The sequence below is a fragment of the Candida parapsilosis genome, contig 005809, assembly GCF_000182765.1.
Source record: "Candida parapsilosis strain CDC317 annotated contig 005809".
NCBI lineage: Eukaryota > Fungi > Ascomycota > Pichiomycetes > Serinales > Debaryomycetaceae > Lodderomyces > Lodderomyces parapsilosis.
The window spans coordinates 1,556,534-1,576,032 of NW_023503281.1; the positions used below are offsets into that span (position 1 = coordinate 1,556,534).

Consider the following 19,499-nt stretch of genomic DNA (forward strand, 5'->3'; position numbering starts at 1 on the left):
CAAGTAATTAATGCGGCTATACTTGAAGAGTGGTTACTGTTGTAGTCGTAACAAATACTAGAGACCGGCTAATTTACTTATAAGTACAATAACTCAGTTGGAAGTTCTGACTAATCGGTTGTACGATTTGCAAGCGAGTATCTCTTAGGTGCACTCTATTGTTTACGACTCCAACTCTTAGAGTCTTCTTACAATGTTTATTTGATTTTGCAAAAACTACACAACTCGCCACATACAAGCACCACATACAAGCACCACATACACAAACACCCTCTCCCTCTCTCTTCTGCTACGCTTCCTTCCCCCCACTCACAACGCATTTTTCCTAGTCAAATAATCAAATCTCGAATAAGTATATCCAATAAATGGCAAATCCTCCTTGGGATTCTTTCTACCCCCATTCTTGGCATCCAACTCCCTTTGCTCCATAGCTTTAGTCAAGATTGGATTATCAGGAACATTTTCCAACTCATCAGTAGGGAAAAATCTCGTATCAGTAATTGATCTCAATTTGGGGATGAAAGGAGCATCAACTTTACGTATTGTATCCCAATCAACCCCGCGGAAAAATGGATGTTGTTTGATTTCGTCAGCACCACCATATCTACCCAATCTTTGCTCTGCTGATGTACATAATCGCTTAATTAAATCTTCAGCCTCGGGTGAAAGATGAACATCATCGGGTATTTGCAACGTTTCTTGCCAATTAATAATTTTACGATATGTTTCATGAGGGGTCTCAGCACAGAATGGAGGCCACCCAACAAGACATTCAAACATAATGGCACCAAGTGACCACCAATCACATTCTTGTCCATACCCTTGATGTACAAATATTTCCGGAGCAATATAATCTGGGGTACCAACTGTTGAATATGCCATTAATCTTCGTGATTTTCTCCACGTTTGCATCTGTTGTCGATTCGACATGGTTAAATGGATAGCATCAACCATCATTGAGTTACGTCCATTGTTGTTACTAGTTAGCTGATTTGCTGGTAATGGAGGTTGACTAGGGTTCTCTTCTAGTAACTTTTTATAGTAATTAGAATCATGGGTCTTGTGGAATCCTGTTGATAATCCAAAATCACTTAGTTTAATATGTCCACGTCTATCAATCAAAATGTTGTCGGGTTTAATATCACGATGAATGAAACCAAGTTTGTGAATAGCCTCTAATGCCAATACACATTCTGCCATGTAAAACCTAGTAATGTCCTCAGTAAAAATTTGCCATCTAATCAACATTGTCATCAAATCACCACCTGGCAAGTATTCCATAATCAAATAAAGATACTGCGAATCTTGAAAAGAGTAAAATAATGACACCACCCATGGTGAATCACTGTTTGCCAACACATCTCTCTCTGCACGCACATGTGCCAATTGATCCTTCTTGTACATTTCTGATTTCAACAATGTCTTCATAGCATAAATGTGTCCATTATCTTTCTTTTGTACTAGTCTCACCTCACCAAAAGCCCCTTTACCAATCACTTTAATGGTTTCGAAATCTTCCAAGCACAACTTGGTTCTCCTTAAACGAAGAAATTGTTTTTCCTTTTTGCTATAGTTTTGAATATGACGATTCTTACGTTCTTCTGACACCCCAGCACCTTCTTCAATTAATTTTTGTTCCATTTGCATTCTTCTTTGGTTTCTTTCAATAGCATGATTGACTGCCATGGTGTAGAAATTTTCCATCTTTAATTTCACAGCTTTACCACGATCTTGTATCTCACTTGGTAAAAGATGTGGCTGTCTATTGAAATGTACATAGTGTGTGGATGTATTACTTGGTGGGTTGATGTTGCGAGCGCCAGTTGAAGGTGGGACTAAATTGGTGGCCTGTTGCTGTTGTTGTTGCTGCTGCAGCTGTTGTTGCTGTTGTTGAGGTGCCCTTACTGGCGAATGCAGACCCTGTGGGGCAACTTGTGCTGGAGCTTGTGCCGATTGTGCAATAGATTGACCATGTTGCGACCAAGCAGCTGATGTGACTGGAGTTTCTTGTGGCGAATCCAACTCATGTAAATTAGTCAAATTCAGAGTGGATGAGTGATTTCCACTACTAATTTCCGACAAGTTTGTATTTGACATGTTATTCAACTGGGTAAAATTGTTCACCGGTGGTTGGTAATTCATGGAATCTATGGAGCTGAATTGAACTCCTTTGCCATTATAACCAGCATGGGACGAATATCCTTGGTCAAACTTGTCCAGTTGGGTAAACCGCGGCGACGACATTGTGTTCGTTTGTAGAGGCAAAGTATTCAAAAGCCCCTGTTGTTGATAGTTCTGTTGTTGCTGTTGTTCTTGACCTCTGACTGGTGAATGATTACCCAATTGGGCTGGAACCTCCTCAATCAACTCAGTTGTGTCTTCATCCATAAAACTATCATCGCCTTGATTCATGTGTGCAACGACATTCAGCAGCTGATAGCCTTGAGAGGAGTATTGGTTGGCATATTGCTGCTGGTTATGCTGTTGCTGTTGCTGTAGCTGTTGTTGTTGTTGCTGTAGTTGTTGTTGTTGTTGCTGCTGTAAATGTTGTAGATAAAGTTGTTGTTTCTCTTCATCCGTTAATTGATCAAAGTTCATAGCGAGTAGTGTCAATATTGGTAGTTGTATGTAGCTACAATAGACGTTGAATCCTTGCTTTTTGGATGAGCGTGTTTATCCTGAATTTATCGTAATTACACGTCCAGTTCGATTTTAAATTTTGTTGTGGTTACTGGTCCGCACGTTCAGAATGAGATCAAAATTGTTGGAAAATCTCGTCTCACTTGAAATTAGATTTTTTTTTTTCCTCTTTTACGTTCTCTCCCTCTCCACTGCCCTTTCGCTCTCTCTCCGTCTCTCTCTCTCGCCTTGACGTAAAACGTTCTCAAATTTCGACCCACAACCGCAGTTCCAGGTCCAATGAAAAGGAATGAGCACCAACTCTCGTCGCACGTGCAAACTTCTCACCACACAAATTTATAGAGAAACTATAATGGACATCAAACTCTAAACAAATTCCTCCCCCATTCTTCTACAACGCCAAGTTCAAAACTATCGTCTCAATATTTTACATTAGTTTATTGAAATATGTAACAACACGTGAAATAAAACAAAACCAGCACAGTAGCCTTCTCAGAATTGCAAAGCTTGACCCTTTTGTTTCTTGTCACCACCCAATTCGAAATGCTTACATCTCTTCAAAGCCAATTGAGCCTTGGTCTTACAGACAACACATTCCAATCTCAAAACAACCTTCTTGGTGGTCTTGGCCTTTTTGTGGAAAACTGGCTTGGTTTGACCACCATAACCCTTTTGTTTTCTGTCATATCTTCTCTTACCTTGAGCAAACAATGAAGCTTTACCAGCTTTGTATTGGGTGACCTTGTGCTGGGTGTGTTTACGACATTCTCTACCTTTACAGTAGGTTCTTCTGGTTTTTGGAACGTTCACTAGAGTCAAATAGTTAGTATCAACTGACCTGAGTTTGTGGTTCATCATTGAATGGTCCAAAGTTGACGCATCGCCTTCTCTTTTGCGTCCACTCAAGTAAGTGGTGGTAAGATCAAATAGTTCGTGCTAGGTATTTCTCGTAGTGTGTCCTTCTTGTCGCCATTGAAATTTTTCACTCCTGAAAAGTGTTCCCCTTAATTTTACCCATCGGTTGATGACAACTCAAGGGTGCTGCGTTATTTTGGTACAACATATTGACCCTTTGATTGATGAACTCCATATACGCTTGTTGAACATACCCATCTTGTCTTGTTTCGATAAAGGTTTTATGAAAGCTTTCAAAAAGTAACTGAGGATTTTTCTTACAATTAGATTTTCTTTTTGTTTTGTTGAAAAGCGCACTAACATTTCTGAGCTTGTCACGTGAAACTCTCCTAATGGATAGTAGGTTGCAGAGAATCGCACTGAAAAATTCTTTTTAGGGCTACTGCCCTGAACACTTAAATCAAGGTTTTAGTCTGTTCCAACAATACACCTAAAGGCCTATGAAAAAGCTCACGTCTCCACTCTTCGGGACTCGGCTTAACTCATGGAGACAAGTGCTTGCGCTCAAGATTGAACCGTAAGCGATTCGTCATTACTAGAAAGCTGGCCACACATAAAACACCTCTATGTGCACACTTTTCACCTCAGTATCAACTATGTAGTAGTCACAGGCGTTTCCAAAACGAATGAATCTGGCTGGTCATCCTATCAGGTTGCAAAAGAGAAACAAGAAAGTCGTATTATAACAAAAAGAACCGAATCTAACGATACTATAAAAATAATGAAAACGTTTGGGTGCAGATCTAACTAACGGTAACAGTAGTGTAGTACGTTGATGTCAGTGTCACAGTCTCTTCAGCGTCAGTTTCACCATCGTAGTAATAGTCGTAATTGACATAACAAACTCCATCAGAAGTAATTGTAGTCACGTTTTCAATTATCCAGGAATCGGTACTTGTGGGGATATCAGTAGTGGTAATTGTTGGGCCATTGGTCAAAGAGTCTGTTGTGTCTGCCAACAACTGGGAGCTCGATGGCTGAACTAATTGAGTTGATGATGAAGAGCCTGGAGCAGCAGCAGTTTGTTGAGCTGACGATGACGCAGCCTGTCCTGGGGATGATGAAGATGTTGTGCTGTCGGCAGTATTTTGTTGAGCGATTGTAGTAGAAGATGTTGAAGTGAAACTAGACATTGTATCTTGCGTTTGTTTCGTTTGTTGCTGCTGCTGTTGTTGCTCAGGGGTCGATGACTGAATTTCATTTTCACTGATGGGTGAAACATCAGCTGCAGATATGGGGGTGGTGGCAACAGTGGTGTATGTATGTGGCGTACCCCAAATGGTGGATGTAACAGTAGCAGTATAATGGGTGACAGTCGTGGTACTTGCACTGACGATGTAATTGGTATATGTTGAAGTTGGTGCATAAACAACATGGGTATTGGTATGCATGTCTTGTACAGTAGTTTGAAGCGTCACAACAACAACATCATCATCACCATCATCACCATCATCACCATCATCTCTTTTTGCTGGAGCGGCAATTACTTGTGTCAATAAAGAAAAGGATGCAAAACTCGCAAGAAACTTGTTGAATTTCATATTAAACTGGGTATGGGTATTTGTATTAAGGAAGGACTGTAGTTGGGATTAACTAATGATAGACTAAAGTTGGAATTAAGTGGTGTAGACACAGCAAAAAAAGAATGAGCGACTGGGGTATATGAAAGTTTCTTTAACTAACAAGTGAGTTAATTTTGTTTGAGGGGGGGGGGGTATTAAAATTATGAGTGTGGTTTAAATGAAAATCTCCTTCGTGGGTTTTCTCAACATTTTTGAAACTTTATATATCATTTCCTACGAGCAACCTCCAAGAAAAAAAAAAGCTCCCCATCCAACTCTTTGTCTTTCTTGACGATTTCAGGTTACCCAGTTGTGCATGCAGGGTGCTGGCTCATTCACCTTTTGAACTCAGGTATATACTACCAGTAATAATTTAATCGTGGTGATAATGACACAAAAGTGAAACATCGCTGGGTGCGAAATCCAAATTAGGAAATCGAACAAAGAAAAAAAATAGTGTATACTGAGTGCAACGTCTTGTACAGACCAACCCATTATTTGAATACACGTCATACATGTTAGGTGTGTTATTGGTTTGAGCCAGAGTGGCTCTTTCTTATCAGCCGTTTTGAGTGGGTATTTCTTTTTAACTGAAAATCTTTCAGTAGTAAGAAAAACATGTGATTATCTTAGTTACACTTTCCTATTGTATCATTAACCTTGCAATCTTACACCTTTGAAGAGAGTAGTTGGGAGAAATTGTTTGTTGATGAGATTGCATGGATAGGAGAATTGTAGTAACTCTTAAACATTTGTTCATTTTTGCTACAAAATTTGGATAAAAAATTGAAGATAAATGTGAACCGACGTGGGAGCTGCCTTAACACAATAAACAACAAGCTATTTACGTAATTGACTCATTTCAGATATTCATCCAGCCTTTTCTGTAAGCCCGTGGTTCACTTTGTTGAACTCATAAAAATTTTAAATCACAAAAGGAAACCTGTGAGAGAAATTCAACCATTTTTCCGATGTATCCACAGTTTTCGTTGAAACACAGACGAAGCAATGAACATCAACTGGAGAAACTGATTAACTTACCACACTTTTCATGTCCCTCAAATCATTAATTCACCCCGTGGACCACTTAGCACCATAAAGGGGTTATCATTGGTGGTGTGCTCAAGGCGAAAATGAATCCATCAGACACATCAAGAAACCTACACAATTACCCAAACATCGACAACTCCAATGTCAATTCGAGGTGGGAACAACAGCAATCGGATGTGCACGATGAAGACAACTCGATGCAGCTACCGTTGTTTCATATGACGCCACTAGACAATCCAGAAGGTTTGTTGCCAACGTTGGAGTCAACTGAGCCCATATTGGTGCCCACCAATTTATCCACTTCGTCCATGCCTGGACACAATCTTGAAGCTCAAATACAACCTACTCCACAATTGCCGAGCCAACTGTATCAAGAAGTGGTTCCGGTAAGTAACGATTCGAGGTCTTTTCAGGTGCCCACTTCTTCCCAACTTAACCAACACTTAGCAATCTCCGATCTCAACAAGCGTCGACGTTCTTCCACTCATTCTTCTTCAAAGCCTAAACATACAAGGCGGAACAGGCCTGGCAAAAGATTTGGTGCCAAGAAGAGATGCTGGGTATGGTCTTGGTTCAAACAGGATGACAAAAATCCTAATATTGCTGTTTGCAACACTTGCTTGCGAGCCATTGTCAGGGTGCCATCCGATAAAGGTTCGCCAAAAAAGTTGATTGAGCATTTAAAAACTCATGGTATTACTGCAGGAAGGAGAACTGACGAGAGGAACGCAAGTAGAAACCGCTACCAACAACACACTGAGAATATACTGGCTAGACAGAGCAGTTTAGAACGGAATGAGCAATTTGGCCAAAGACAAGCACCTCCAATCAGGCACAACATGCCTCACAACGAGCTGCAAGGATATCAAATGCCCCAGGCTCAAACTTACCCATTTCAAATCAAATTATTTCATCACCATTTGTTGTCGTTTCTAATAGAAAACAGACTACCGATAAACATCATCCGATCTCGCCCTTTTCATCAGGTTGTGCATGATTTGAAGCCAGATGCAATTAGCGACTTACTGGAGTTGTTGTACTTATATGACTCCATTTTACACGTAAGCCGGTACGGACCAAACACTCGACTATTTCCGAGTGCTGAAGAGGATGCAACAATAGCATTATTAGCAAATACTCTACAAAGACAAACGTAAATAATGACCAATATATATACACCGTTTTATTTAGATAGAGAGCTCTTGCATAGTGTCCATCATTCCATCCAAGCTTTGCTGGGTTTGCCCATGTAATCCAAAGCTTCCAACAATTGGAGTCTCTCCTCTGCCATATAGTACATTCGGTGTCGACGTGTGCTGCATTGATGATGACCCTTCAATGGGTGGGGGCAAAACATTCACGGTTTGGTCTTGGTACGTGGGAGGACTCAATGCTCGTACATCCTCATATGTTGGTGGAACCTCGTCATCCCATGCAATTCCAAGGCCCGGCCTCTCGGTTATAGGAAGTTTGAATTGCATTCTCAAAACACGTGCAGCACCGGTTGGCACACCCGACAATTGAGTATTAGTAGATCCCGTATTTGATGTAGCGGGAGCCAAGTTGGGGGACGATGTATTGTTCGGAGTCGAGCTCGATGACGGCCTCCTGTGTGGGTTAACAGAATCCTTGCTGCTTGTTGGATAAAAATTATTAGGAGATTTACGATCAACGTGATGAACCAACTCCTCAGCAACAACAACTTCAACAATCAATGTATGAGTAACAAATACCCCCAAAGTCGGATCATCAATGTCACACGATATATTGGCCCCGTTTTTGAAATCATTATCAGCTTGAACCTTGTCGTCAGTGCTAACTTTAGTGATGTGGTTATTTGAACCCGTTGATAGCCTATTTGCGCTTATGTTTGCAACCATCTCGATACGTCCTTTACCTGAAAAATCCGATTTCCAACCGGATTTGAATTCACCATAGTTTATAGTCCTTGTCTCTTCCATATAAAGATGCTTTTCGGAATCGACGGGGCGATGCGACTGCTGAGGTGTAAGTGCACTACCAGCAGTGCTCTCTATTGGACCGGCTGGCGGTGGCGCTGTTGCTGGTGCTGGCGGTGGCGCTGTTGCTGGTGCTGGCGGTGGCGCTGTTGCTGGTGCTGGCGGTGGTGCTGTTGTTACTGATGCATCTCCAAAGTCTTCAAGAAAACTCTGGTGCACATTTAAAGGCGCTGTTTGCACTGTCAATTCAATATCATGTGTTCCATCATCAATAGGAACACTGTCGGGTATTCCATCTTCCAACAACACTGGCCCATTTGCAAGTTGCGTTGATGGACTATTGATAAAAGCAACATTAGTTTGCACGGTGCTGTGATGCAAACCTGCAGGCTTTTCAATCTTTAGTGGTGATTTTTTGTACAGTTTTTCAAGCGATTCAAGCTTACCTTCATGTTTTTCGCAAACGTGAGCTTTAACCTTGATGTTTTCTTCTATCCTCCATGCCAATTTTCTCATTCTCCACCTCCTATTTTGTGATGCACTAACCAAGTTATCCAACTTGAGCTCCACAGGGAAAGTTGACTTGGGGTATACAACATTTGGGAGCACAGCATTTGCAGTAACTTCTGTAGGTGGAAAGACTCGTAAAGAATTGCGGTCTGGTCCTCTTAAAGTCAGACGTGATATGTTTATTGGTAATATAAGCTTTTTGTTTTGCAGTGCATCAGTAGCGATGACTTCAACAATCAAGTCATACTTGATATATGAGCGTGAGCTTGATGACCCCAACTTTGACGTTGGAGGAAGGGATCCTGGTAATAAATGGGAAAATGGATATGCATGGTTACCTGGTACGAACTTGAAACGCGATGTCAAAACGTCCCAACGAGCCAACTCTTCTGTCTTGTGGGTACAATCAACACAGTTTGCTATTGTGGAAGAGTTTGGTATCACAAAAGGTTTCGTGTATCTCATGCTTTGCTTTAGTGTGAGTGTAACCCGTTCCAATTCTATCTCTTTTGTTGTTATTAGCCTTAATAAACCGGATATTATTGAACCAGTGGACTCTGAAGGACTACCGTATAATATTATAGGTGGAGATTCAAGTGCTATCGATAAAGTATATGCAGGCGTGGAATTTGACAGGGTCTGTAACTTTGTAGAACGACTTGCATTTGCTCTCGTTGAAGTTGTTGAAGATGATGACGACGCAGTTGAATTCATTGGTGATAATGCTGACGAAGATTTGCGCGAGGATGTGGGTGTCAACTTTCGCGAATGCGAATTGGACAGCGGCAGCGGCAGCAGCTGCAGCAGGTGGCGATCTGATCCGTTGTTGAACACCTTTGCCAATAAAGTCATTGTCGGTGTGTTACTTGTGATCTGGGAGGGGTGATTTCAATGCAATAGGAAAGTCCGGTTAGAAGACTGGAGACTAACGTGATCCAGGAGTGTCGACGTTTCACAGATTGTAGCAAATATTGGAGGTTTCACTGGCTATCGATGGCTGAACAAATGATGGGTTGTCGTTAATAACGTGGAGTAATGGGTTCTGGTTCTGTTGGGATAAACAATCAGGTTATTATTCTGATTCCCAACAATAAAGCGCAATTGAAAAAAAAACAAAATCCTAAAATAAAAATGTAAATGTCTTCTGTATCCACCACAGTTTGTATGAATCATCACCCACGCAACCTGAAGACTTAAACAATAAAGATGGGTAGCCAGCTCGACTCTATAGCAATCCGCTTGGAAGCTTTCGGGCGGTTTTAAAGAACCGGTTTCAAAAAGATTGGGATTGGATAAAAGTTGTGGCTTGCATAAATTAATGCGTAAATATCTAGAAAATGGGTCTTCGACAGTTACAGTCAACACATAGCTCTTTTCTCTATAGAACCATTCACTTGGAATGTAATTGACCAAAAGATTTATCCATTTATCTCGGAGACTTCTGTCTCTTGGACAAAGGCACACTAAGAGCTCTGATTGCCACATTTCAGAACGAAATCATCGCTACCATATTATTCGCGCCCAATTTTTTTTGGATAGCAGACAAAAGAAATGCCCTTGCAGCTCAGTTCAATCCTAAAGCACAACTGATTCATGAGTAAACAATACTTGGTGATAGATAATGGCGCTTATAATATTAAGGCTGGATTTAGTTGTGAAAATGTGTCAAAACCTTTAAAAGTTTCAAATGCAATAACGCGAACCAAAGATGGAGTTATTCATATTGGAAACCAATTCAGGACCCATTCAAAAGACTATACGGGTATACAAATAAAGCGACCATTCGAACAAGGTAATCTCACATCTTGGGAAACTGAGAAACCGATTTGGGATTACACTTTGGACCAATTGCTGAAAACGGAACTTGATCCATCAAATGTACATCTAACCTTGACTGAGACACCATTCCAATTGCCACAATTGTCCTCGAACACAGATCAAATCGTATTTGAGGAGTATGAGTTTGGTGAATACTATCGTTGTATCCCAGCATCGCTTGTACCGTTTGGCGTTGACGAATCAATTATCAGTTCAGATTTCACTCTTGTCATTGACTCGGGTTTTAATGCAACGTGGATAGTTCCAGTCATCTATAAAAAGGTACACTGGGAGGGAGTACGAAAGTTTCCAATTGGAGGTAATCTACTCAATGGATTGTTACGTGAAGTGATTTCATTCAGACATTATGACATGTCAGATGATCTGATATTGATAAATACCATAAAGGAATCCACCTGTTTTCTTGCTAAAGACTTCAACAACGTGTTGAGAAATAAGTCTCGGTACGAGTGTGAGTTTGTATTACCTGATTTCAAAACAACAACCACCGGTTTCGTAAAGACTAAAGAGACCAAAGTTCCCGCTGATACACAATTGTTGACGTTGTACGATGAGAGATTTACCATTCCCGAATCCTTTTATCACCCTGAAATTGTGTTTGACACCAACGTAGCCACTGCATCGAACTCTATGATACAATCGACTCCGATTAAAAACTTGACTGATTTAGTAGTGGCTAGCATTATGTCGTGCCCAGAAATTACGAGACCGCTACTTCTGGCAAACGTATGCCTTTCAGGGGGAACAACTAACCTACCCAATTTTAAGACACGGTTAGAAACAGAGTTGAGGAAGGAACTACCTCAAAAGTGGCATGTGCGTGTGCATGATGATTATCAAAGAGTTTCAAGAGACGAAATACCGTGGTTTGGTGGCATCAATTTAACAAAGGATGATGTTCTCGATAAGATTAGCGTATCCAAAAAAGAGTATTTCGAGCATGGAAGTAATTGGTGTCAAAAGCAGTTTGGGTTCAAAAATGTATAGTTTTCAAAATGGCGAAATACTTCATTGTATTTTATCAATTTACAACTTCTATCAAATGATTATAAGTGAGATATCTGCTAAACATCAACCATCCGTACCTAAACCAAACCATTTGACTAAAGTGCCCATATCCCATGGCCGCATAACTACATGCAAGCATGTTCAAATCTGAATAAATTTTGATCGAAGTCGAGCTATTCTTTGGTTCGAAGAAGCTAACGGTTATGTTGACAGGTACAAACCTTTGTATGAGTTTAGATATATAATCAACGAATAATTCAATGTTTGTTAAAAATGTGAAACTGTACTTTTCCATAAATCCTAAACTTTTCAATTTGTAAAATTTTATATTACCCTTGGGTGAGTTTTTGCAAAACGCGTTTGCACCATGGTATAATGATATATGGTTGGGATGGTTGGAAACACCAAACTCATCGAATGTGATTAGCACTTTTCTATTCTTGCTCTTCAAATTGATGTATTGTTTTAATGATTCATGGATATCCTCTATAGGCCACGACTCGTTCATTCCATCTTTATAGCTCAACACCGTAACATCCTCCTGATTTATACCTAATATGCTGGCCGACTTGTACAATTCTTTGACACGAATGGGCCCTATTGATGGATCAACCGCATCTCCTTTGGAGAAGCACAATAGTTTTACAGTGTTGTTGTATTTTGGTTTGGACAATTCTAATATAGTTGGAGAAAAAAACATCACTTCGTCATCAGGATGCCCAATTACGTAGTATACGATAGATTCTGTTATTGATGATATAGATTTGGGAAATATGATTGAATTTTGTGGATATTGATCACTTAGGAATCGATTCGACTTGACTTGGGTATTTGTGTAGTTTATAAACACTTGAGGGATTGATGTGGTTAGTATTACCCACGTTAGAAATGTTGCTAGGAGAAACCGCATAAGTAGGATAGGCAGTTGGAGCAACATTTTGGCTCAATTGAGTGTGGAGGTTGAATATAGGAAAGTCCGTGTTGAGTTTGGTGTTGGGTAATTGTTTTGAGTATAAAAAGCTACCAAAAATCCACCAGCCAAATGCTTTTTCCTCTAAATAGGTGTCTATTCAAGAGTCTAACACTACAGCTATATTCACAAGAACAAGTTATTATCTCTTTCTAGCAAACGTATATCCTGTATTCCACACCAAATCAACTCTTGTCTTTTCCAAATCCCACCCTGTTGCATCCAACAATTCTTTGACAAAGTCTTTTCTTATCAAATCCGCATTTCCAGTTTCTTCCTTGTAGTTGTGAAATCCGCTGTATGTCTCAAAATATGACAAGTACTGATACAAGCTAATGTTCAATTTTTTCAAGTCCAAGTCCTTAGAATCATCAGCGTGAGAATTCTTCACAGATGTTTTGTAAGTATTTATCGTGACATCGGTGAATAAATCCTCCAGGATATGTGAATTCACCTCTTTGCAAAAGTTTTTCAAGATACCACGCCCGGGCTGTTCCCAATGTGGACCAATCAAGTTTGGATCGTTATACGCATACTTTAAGTAGATCTCATACGCCTTGTCTAAAATCTCAGTTTTATCGCCATTAGAAGGGCCAGAAAAATCAACAATCATTGGGTCAATGTAGTAAAAGTAAGCCAAAGTTCCGCCAGATTTCAATAGTTTGGCAGTACTTTGGAAAAAGCTATCGTAGTCTTTAAACCAATGAATACATTGTGCAGCAGTTATTAGATCCACAGACCCGGCTTCAACGTTATTTCGGTCATTGACAAAAGATTCCGCAGACCCCACTTTGAACTCTATTCTGGAGTCATTAGGATCTTTGCCCATTTCTTTCAACCTTTCTGCGATTAATGAATTGGCAGTTTCAATCATTGATGGAGATAAATCCAACCCAATCACATGACGAGCAAAGTTCAATAGAGGATACGTCGCAACACCTGTACCGCATCCCAAGTCAATTACCTTTGCCACAGGTAAGTCATGCTGATGTTGCCCTTTTTGAACGTACAGACTCAAGATATTGTAAAAAGAAGGTGGATAATGTGGACGGAACGAATTGTAGTTCAATGTCTTGAAGTTTGATTTTGAAAAAGTAGCCATTGATGGGTATTTTATGCTTCACTTTGTCTGGTATATGAGGCAAGTAGGTTCGGTTGCGAGCGCTCTTGGTGCTTTTAGAACAAAAGAGCTGATCATTACTTTTGTGGGGTGCCAATGTTTTGTAAGGCACCAACTTTTCGCTCTTTTTTCTTACATTCACGGACTTTAGAATCGGAGTTTAAATCTTTTTGTGCGGAATTCTAGACAGAATGTGCGAGTACAGAACGTTGTGTACTTTCATACCTCTCTATTCCATTATTCCAATACTGTTTAAGATAATTACTTCTTTAGGTCTATACTGTTAAGATATGTCGCAGTTGCAAATGCATTTAGTAGAGATTGGTTGCTAGGACGTAGGAACTGCTTCAATTCACTGAAAAGAGATGTACTTATTTTAGTTTTAGAAACAGTTCAGAAGTTAATGAGAGTGTAAAAGGAATAAACCAGGAAGAGTATTTGCTACTACTCCTCACCACTGGTATGAGAGGTGAATGTGCTGGTGTAAACAGTCGCTTTCTGTTTTATGGATGAAATTTCAAAATTCAAAACAAAAAAGTTGCATCGAAACGCGTAGATCACCTGAAAACCATAGGTTCCAAAGATATGTTGTGTTGATAGAAATTAACATGCACAATGTCGAGGACGAAATTTCGGATTCTGAAGACGACATTACAACCTTTTTAGAACCGGTCTACCGAAGACATGTTGAAAATAGACCGGGATCCGAAATTCAAGAGCCAACTCTGTTCGATGACATGCATTCAACCGCCAATGAAGAGAAGCAGGAGATGGCCGATAGTGAAGAGGTCTACTTCCACATGACACAAATGCAATCGATACATGAAAGTGTAACTGAATTGGAGAAGGAATGTGCCTTGCAAAAGAAATCGATGCTATCTTTGAGGTCATTACGATGTGACTCGGTTGAGGAGATAGAGAAATACCAAGTTTCCGAGCCACCCAAGAAGAGGAGCAAAAGAAGAATGACAACAGAAAGCAAAACAAGAAAGAAAAACCAGTCAATGAGTGACCATGTTCGGGAGGTTTTTGAGTCAGATAGGAGCAAATACTTTATAGCAAAACAGAGTCGTATCGATGAGTTCTGTGCCAGATCGCAAAACACCAGTATGTCAAGAACTTTACAAAATCGACGACTTGAGCAACCACGTGAGAAACAACTACTATCATCTTCCGATTGGCTCCACGTCTTACGCAGTCTCAAGATTAATTTCCCGAATGTACAATGCGTATCAGGGGCTCCTCCCAATGGAAGTTTTACCTACAGGACACTTTGGGATGAGGCATGTGCTAATGTTACATTAAACCACGAAGAACTAAAAATTTTGTATAATAAATAATGGAGGTTGCTCCGCTATTGTGGAGGGTAATTGTGATAGTTATCAAACATCCGATGGCTGTCTTGATCAACATTACCAGTGTTGGATAACTCCAAGAAAGGGCCAAATCCCAATGATCCATCCGTAACAAACTCATTGATATGCATGGCATCATGAACATTGATGCTGAATGGATCAAATTTTAAAAGCGATTCGAGGTCATCAAGATTGCCATATAGGTCAGCGTCTTGACTTGCTAGCGAGTTGGTAGTTCCTTCAGCACCCAACTTGGACTTTAAGTCACCGTATGCAAACTCAACGTTTTGTTGCTGTTGCTGTTGCTGCTTCAAACTAGATACAATCGGAGTGCAAGGCTTTCCTGTAGCAAACTTGGGCTCTCTCTCGACAGCAGTCTTTTGAATGGGAATTGAAAAAGTTTTCTTCTTTAAGTTGTCCGTGAATTTATTCAAACTGATTCCAAGAATACTCATAATTGAAAGCTCCAACAATTTCACAGAATTTTTATTCAAGCAATCTGGGGTATCATATTTTGCATCATTTGCAATTCTAGCAACCGAGTCTAGCAAAAGTTGTCTCAGATTATTATATAACGGACCTCCTTTTATATAATCTAAAGTCCCCTTGGCAACCAACATTGTAAGCAAAGCTTGCTCTCTTGCCATATTTATCGGGATTGGCAACACTGATGAGCTATAAGACGTCGCTGATGACTTCATGACCTGCAAAATCTGACTTGATGATTGTTGTATCAAACTCATAGTGGATACAACGGTGGTGGTATCACCTTCTCCTTTATTCAATTGATCCTTTTGCGACAAACCAACGTTATGATGGTTACCATACTTGGAAATGATTGGCAAGTATATCAAAATCTTAGCATGATAATACAAATATATGAGCGTCAATTGTTGTGTATTGCAATTTTCCCATACGCTTCCTTGGTAATACTTTGTTTCAATGTTCGACAATGACAACCCACTAACATCAACATCAAATTTCAAATCAGCTGGTAATTCTCGACGCCAGCAATCCAACAATCTGTCCTTCTGCAATGCTTTTCTATAGGCATCTTCGCCATTGTCAAATCGCGAATAGATTGAATCCAAAATGCTAGCCAAAACTTTACAGAACAACATAACACTCAATGCCATTTTGGAAACTTTACCGACAATGGTTAATTCAGTGTTATTGACAATCAATATATTGACATTATCTTCCTCCTCCTCACTATTTTCCAGATCGCCTTCATTCCCTTTACCAGAAAATGGCATCGCACATTCGATTTCATAATCTTTCATCAATCGTGGGACACCCAAATTCAAGGAGCAATAAGTATCAAGACAATAAATACACCAGAACAAGATACGTCTCTCACCTTGCATGAAGTTTTGTGAATTTAAACTGTTTTTCCCATTCACGTCCAAGCCTAAAATAGCTGCAGGACATCTGTGCAACCTCAACTGTTGTGCCATGCTAATCACTCTACCCCTCAAGTCATAACACGTAGAAATATCCCCGATCGCCAAACAGTATTGTAGTGCTAAGGACAAAATTTGTAACGATTGTATAGAACAATGCTTTGTAATCAAACAATTGGGCTTGACGAATTCATGTATTAACATGTCATAATGCTTCATCAAGAATATATAGCTTTGAGCAGTGTCTTGCTTGAGATAAACGTTCTTACTTGAAAGAAGTCCCATACCTAACAACAACACCATCAAAGCACCGGCTTTCTCGATCAGTTCAGAAAATTCCCCATCTTCTTCTACTGAAAATGAACCAGCTTCGACAATTTGCATGACTTTCACGTACGTCTTTAGAAACGTAGATTTATTTAAAATTGGCATGACGTTACCCCATCGCTGAAAATATACAGTCATCAACTGGTCGATATCCAACCGGGAAACGGGGAAATGAACTATATCACGCAAAAACGTGATCGCCTCTTCGTGGTTTAATTTCATAACATCATCACGGCTCATCAAAAGGCTAAATAAACGATCATGAATCTCCTGTCCAAATGGCGACTTATGTGCCGTATTATCCTTCAACGTCGCCAAAGTATTCGCAGTCAAGATGGCTGGCTTTGAATCATAGCCATATGCCTGACAGATTCTTGCCAAGAGTGTTGGTACACAGAGTGTTTCTTCAGTGCTTCTCGGTAAAGATGTGGCAACTAGTGAAGTCAACATTCTTTGCTTACTTGTCTCACTCTGTATCTCTTGTTGTTGTTGTTGTTGTTGTTGTTGTTGTTGTTGTTGTTGCTCATACAACTTTTTTTTATGCATCTGAGCTATTGCAGTGGCTGCAGCAAACGCCCCAGGTGCTGGAGTTGCATCACGGTTCGTTGAGTTTGATGCAAAATGCAGTCTCCCTCGTGAAACTGGTGTGGTTGGCACTTCATCTAAACTTAACAAACTATTCGTATCAAAATCTTCATCGTCACTGAGCTTGACAGAACTCGCCACGGAAATCGGCGGTGCTTCGTACAATGACCCCGCAACTGACACTGGCCGTTCATGAACTGCATGAGCATGGTCACAGCCACAAGAGCAGCCATTGGCATCGTGCAGGTGAAGATGCATTCCATTCTCTTGCTCTAGCAAGTTTAAATTTGAAGTGGTGATCTTGTGGTCGTGATTCAATCCGGTTCCGGACTTGGATTCATTCAAACCTGAATTGTTCTTAGCACCTCCTAACAACTCAAGTTGTTCATCTCGCATGTCTAAAATTCCAACCAACTTTTTGATTTCTGCTTCAAGATGTCTGACTCTTTCTTCTAATGTTTCTGTGTATCCCTTGGGAAATGCTTTTCTGCTCAATTTGTCAGAAACTATACATTTCAACCCCACAGCCGAACAAGTTGAGCAGGGATCCCCACCATCACATTTAGTCTTTTTAGCTCGACATCGATCACAAGCTTGTGCTACACGGTCCGATCGCGATCCAGGAGCCCTGATTGTTTTTAGATTGGTTCGTTCACCCTTTTTAGATGGCTTTTGTTTTTTGTCTGCTAGATCTCCACCATTAGGTGATATAGAAGGTAACTCTAACACTTGTTGTGGTTGATGATATTCTTGCTTCACGAATGGTGTCGACATTTTGTTGGCGTGGATATAGGCAACCTAGTCAGTGGAGTCACAACCGAATGCTGCCGTGGGTATGTGTATGTATGTGTGTATGAGGTGACTCCAGGGTTCATAAACCAAATATCTTATGACTAACTTTTGTGGGAAAAAGACAACGCGCCTGTTCCGGGGGAAAAATTAACGGAGGAAAGGAAAAAAAAAAGGGTAAAGTTTTTCCACATTCACATTGGATTGCAAAACAATAACTACAATAGCTCTAGCGAAGTCAAATTTATTTGATTGTGGGGGTTTTGGGTAATAAGCAGTTGGGCTGACAACCAAAAAAAAGAATTAAAGTAACTCCCAGCTCCTTTCACGTGGGCTGAGGGGGATGAAGAGCTGAAAAGTGGAACATTTCTACCAACACTATGCCTAGCAAAAGGGTACTTTCACCAAGTTTCAATGCATTGACTAAAAAAAAAAAGCTTGTGGGCGCCCCTGGTGAGCCGAACGTCACAAAAATAACTGGTTCAACCAGAGTAAAAGGTGATGAAATGACAAGAAAAGAGAGTGCTTACCGTGCCATTGATGATTCGGTCCCAGAAATTGACAATAACGATCATTCTGCACGAGTCAAGGTTGAATTTGAATACGAACTCCCGCCAAACGTCTTTCCCAAAGCTGATCCAGAGGATATTAATGCGGGTCCCCCGGCGTGGACAACAATCTATAATGAGATTGTCGAAATGAGATCCAAATTTCATGCTCCCGTGGATGGTCAAGGCTGCGAAAGCATGCCCAATACAATAACTCCTGGCTTGAAACTAAGTGATCCAAAAAGATACCGATTTCAATTATTGATCTCACTTATGCTAAGCTCGCAGACAAAAGACGAGGTAAATTACGACGCGATGGTCAATTTGAATACTGGACTCGGAAACAAACATGCTCAAGGGTTCTGTCTTGAAGCGATGTCGCAACTATCACCACCAGAAATCGATTCCTATATATGCAAAGTTGGATTCCATAATCGAAAAGCTCAATACATTGCAAAGACGTGTCAAATTTTGAAATCTGAGTTTGATGGAGATATACCCAAAACTATTGAAGAAATTGTTAAACTACCTGGAGTCGGTCCCAAAATGGGATACCTCCTATTACAAGCGGGTTGGGGCATCAATAGTGGAATAGGAGTTGATGTGCACTTACATCGACTAGCATTGCTATGGGGCTGGGTGTCAAAAAAGGCAACAACTCCTGAGAAATGTCGATTGGAGTTGGAGAGCTGGATTCCAAAAAAGTACTGGAGTGATATAAATCCCTTAATCGTTGGGTTTGGACAGGTTGTCTGTGTGCCAAGGGCCAGTAATTGTGACATTTGTGCTCTTGGAAGAAAAGGACTTTGTTCGGCAGCGAACAAGAACTTATTACGTGGACCTGTCACAGAGGAGCGAAAAGCAAAGTTGATGAAACAAAGAGCCGATTTAACAACTCTAATTAACCAATATTTATAAAT

The 19,499-nt window shown here is 40.3% G+C and overlaps 11 protein-coding genes across 11 annotated transcripts; 4 read left to right on the forward strand and 7 right to left on the reverse strand. All coding sequences in view use genetic code 12, as the record gives it.

The window, feature by feature from the left end:
- Positions 1-309: 309 nt before the first annotated feature.
- Positions 310-2,598, reverse strand: CBK1 (serine/threonine protein kinase; the record flags this gene model as incomplete). The annotated part of the gene is made up of 1 exon (XM_036809640.1): positions 310-2,598. The coding sequence occupies one exon, from the start codon at positions 2,596-2,598 to the stop codon at positions 310-312; it is 2,289 nt and encodes a 762-aa protein (XP_036666257.1).
- Positions 2,599-3,132: 534 nt separating this feature from the next.
- RPL42 (60S ribosomal protein eL42) lies at positions 3,133-3,858 on the reverse strand (the record flags this gene model as incomplete). Its single annotated transcript, XM_036809641.1, has 2 exons — positions 3,133-3,449; positions 3,750-3,858. The coding sequence occupies 2 exons, from the start codon at positions 3,856-3,858 to the stop codon at positions 3,133-3,135; spliced, it is 426 nt and encodes a 141-aa protein (XP_036666258.1).
- A 440-nt stretch (positions 3,859-4,298) lies between these two features.
- On the reverse strand, positions 4,299-5,096 carry FGR41 (Fgr41p; the record flags this gene model as incomplete). Its single annotated transcript, XM_036809642.1, has 1 exon — positions 4,299-5,096. The coding sequence occupies one exon, from the start codon at positions 5,094-5,096 to the stop codon at positions 4,299-4,301; it is 798 nt and encodes a 265-aa protein (XP_036666259.1).
- A 1,154-nt stretch (positions 5,097-6,250) lies between these two features.
- On the forward strand, positions 6,251-7,324 carry CPAR2_207340 (uncharacterized protein; the record flags this gene model as incomplete). Its single annotated transcript, XM_036809643.1, has 1 exon — positions 6,251-7,324. The coding sequence occupies one exon, from the start codon at positions 6,251-6,253 to the stop codon at positions 7,322-7,324; it is 1,074 nt and encodes a 357-aa protein (XP_036666260.1).
- A 30-nt stretch (positions 7,325-7,354) lies between these two features.
- Positions 7,355-9,487, reverse strand: CPAR2_207350 (uncharacterized protein; the record flags this gene model as incomplete). Its single annotated transcript, XM_036809644.1, has 1 exon — positions 7,355-9,487. One exon carries the CDS (start codon positions 9,485-9,487, stop codon positions 7,355-7,357), a length of 2,133 nt encoding a protein of 710 aa, XP_036666261.1.
- A 741-nt stretch (positions 9,488-10,228) lies between these two features.
- Positions 10,229-11,461, forward strand: CPAR2_207360 (uncharacterized protein; the record flags this gene model as incomplete). The annotated part of the gene is made up of 1 exon (XM_036809646.1): positions 10,229-11,461. One exon carries the CDS (start codon positions 10,229-10,231, stop codon positions 11,459-11,461), a length of 1,233 nt encoding a protein of 410 aa, XP_036666262.1.
- Positions 11,462-11,495: 34 nt separating this feature from the next.
- On the reverse strand, positions 11,496-12,419 carry CPAR2_207370 (N-acetylglucosaminylphosphatidylinositol deacetylase; the record flags this gene model as incomplete). Its single annotated transcript, XM_036809647.1, has 1 exon — positions 11,496-12,419. One exon carries the CDS (start codon positions 12,417-12,419, stop codon positions 11,496-11,498), a length of 924 nt encoding a protein of 307 aa, XP_036666263.1.
- A 175-nt stretch (positions 12,420-12,594) lies between these two features.
- On the reverse strand, positions 12,595-13,554 carry CPAR2_207380 (uncharacterized protein; the record flags this gene model as incomplete). The annotated part of the gene is made up of 1 exon (XM_036809648.1): positions 12,595-13,554. The coding sequence occupies one exon, from the start codon at positions 13,552-13,554 to the stop codon at positions 12,595-12,597; it is 960 nt and encodes a 319-aa protein (XP_036666264.1).
- Positions 13,555-14,045: 491 nt separating this feature from the next.
- Positions 14,046-14,912, forward strand: CPAR2_207390 (uncharacterized protein; the record flags this gene model as incomplete). The annotated part of the gene is made up of 1 exon (XM_036809649.1): positions 14,046-14,912. The coding sequence occupies one exon, from the start codon at positions 14,046-14,048 to the stop codon at positions 14,910-14,912; it is 867 nt and encodes a 288-aa protein (XP_036666265.1).
- A 14-nt stretch (positions 14,913-14,926) lies between these two features.
- Positions 14,927-18,016, reverse strand: CAT8 (DNA-binding transcription factor; the record flags this gene model as incomplete). Its single annotated transcript, XM_036809650.1, has 1 exon — positions 14,927-18,016. One exon carries the CDS (start codon positions 18,014-18,016, stop codon positions 14,927-14,929), a length of 3,090 nt encoding a protein of 1,029 aa, XP_036666266.1.
- Positions 18,017-18,411: 395 nt separating this feature from the next.
- Positions 18,412-19,497, forward strand: NTG1 (bifunctional N-glycosylase/AP lyase; the record flags this gene model as incomplete). Its single annotated transcript, XM_036809651.1, has 1 exon — positions 18,412-19,497. One exon carries the CDS (start codon positions 18,412-18,414, stop codon positions 19,495-19,497), a length of 1,086 nt encoding a protein of 361 aa, XP_036666267.1.
- Positions 19,498-19,499: the final 2 nt, after the last annotated feature.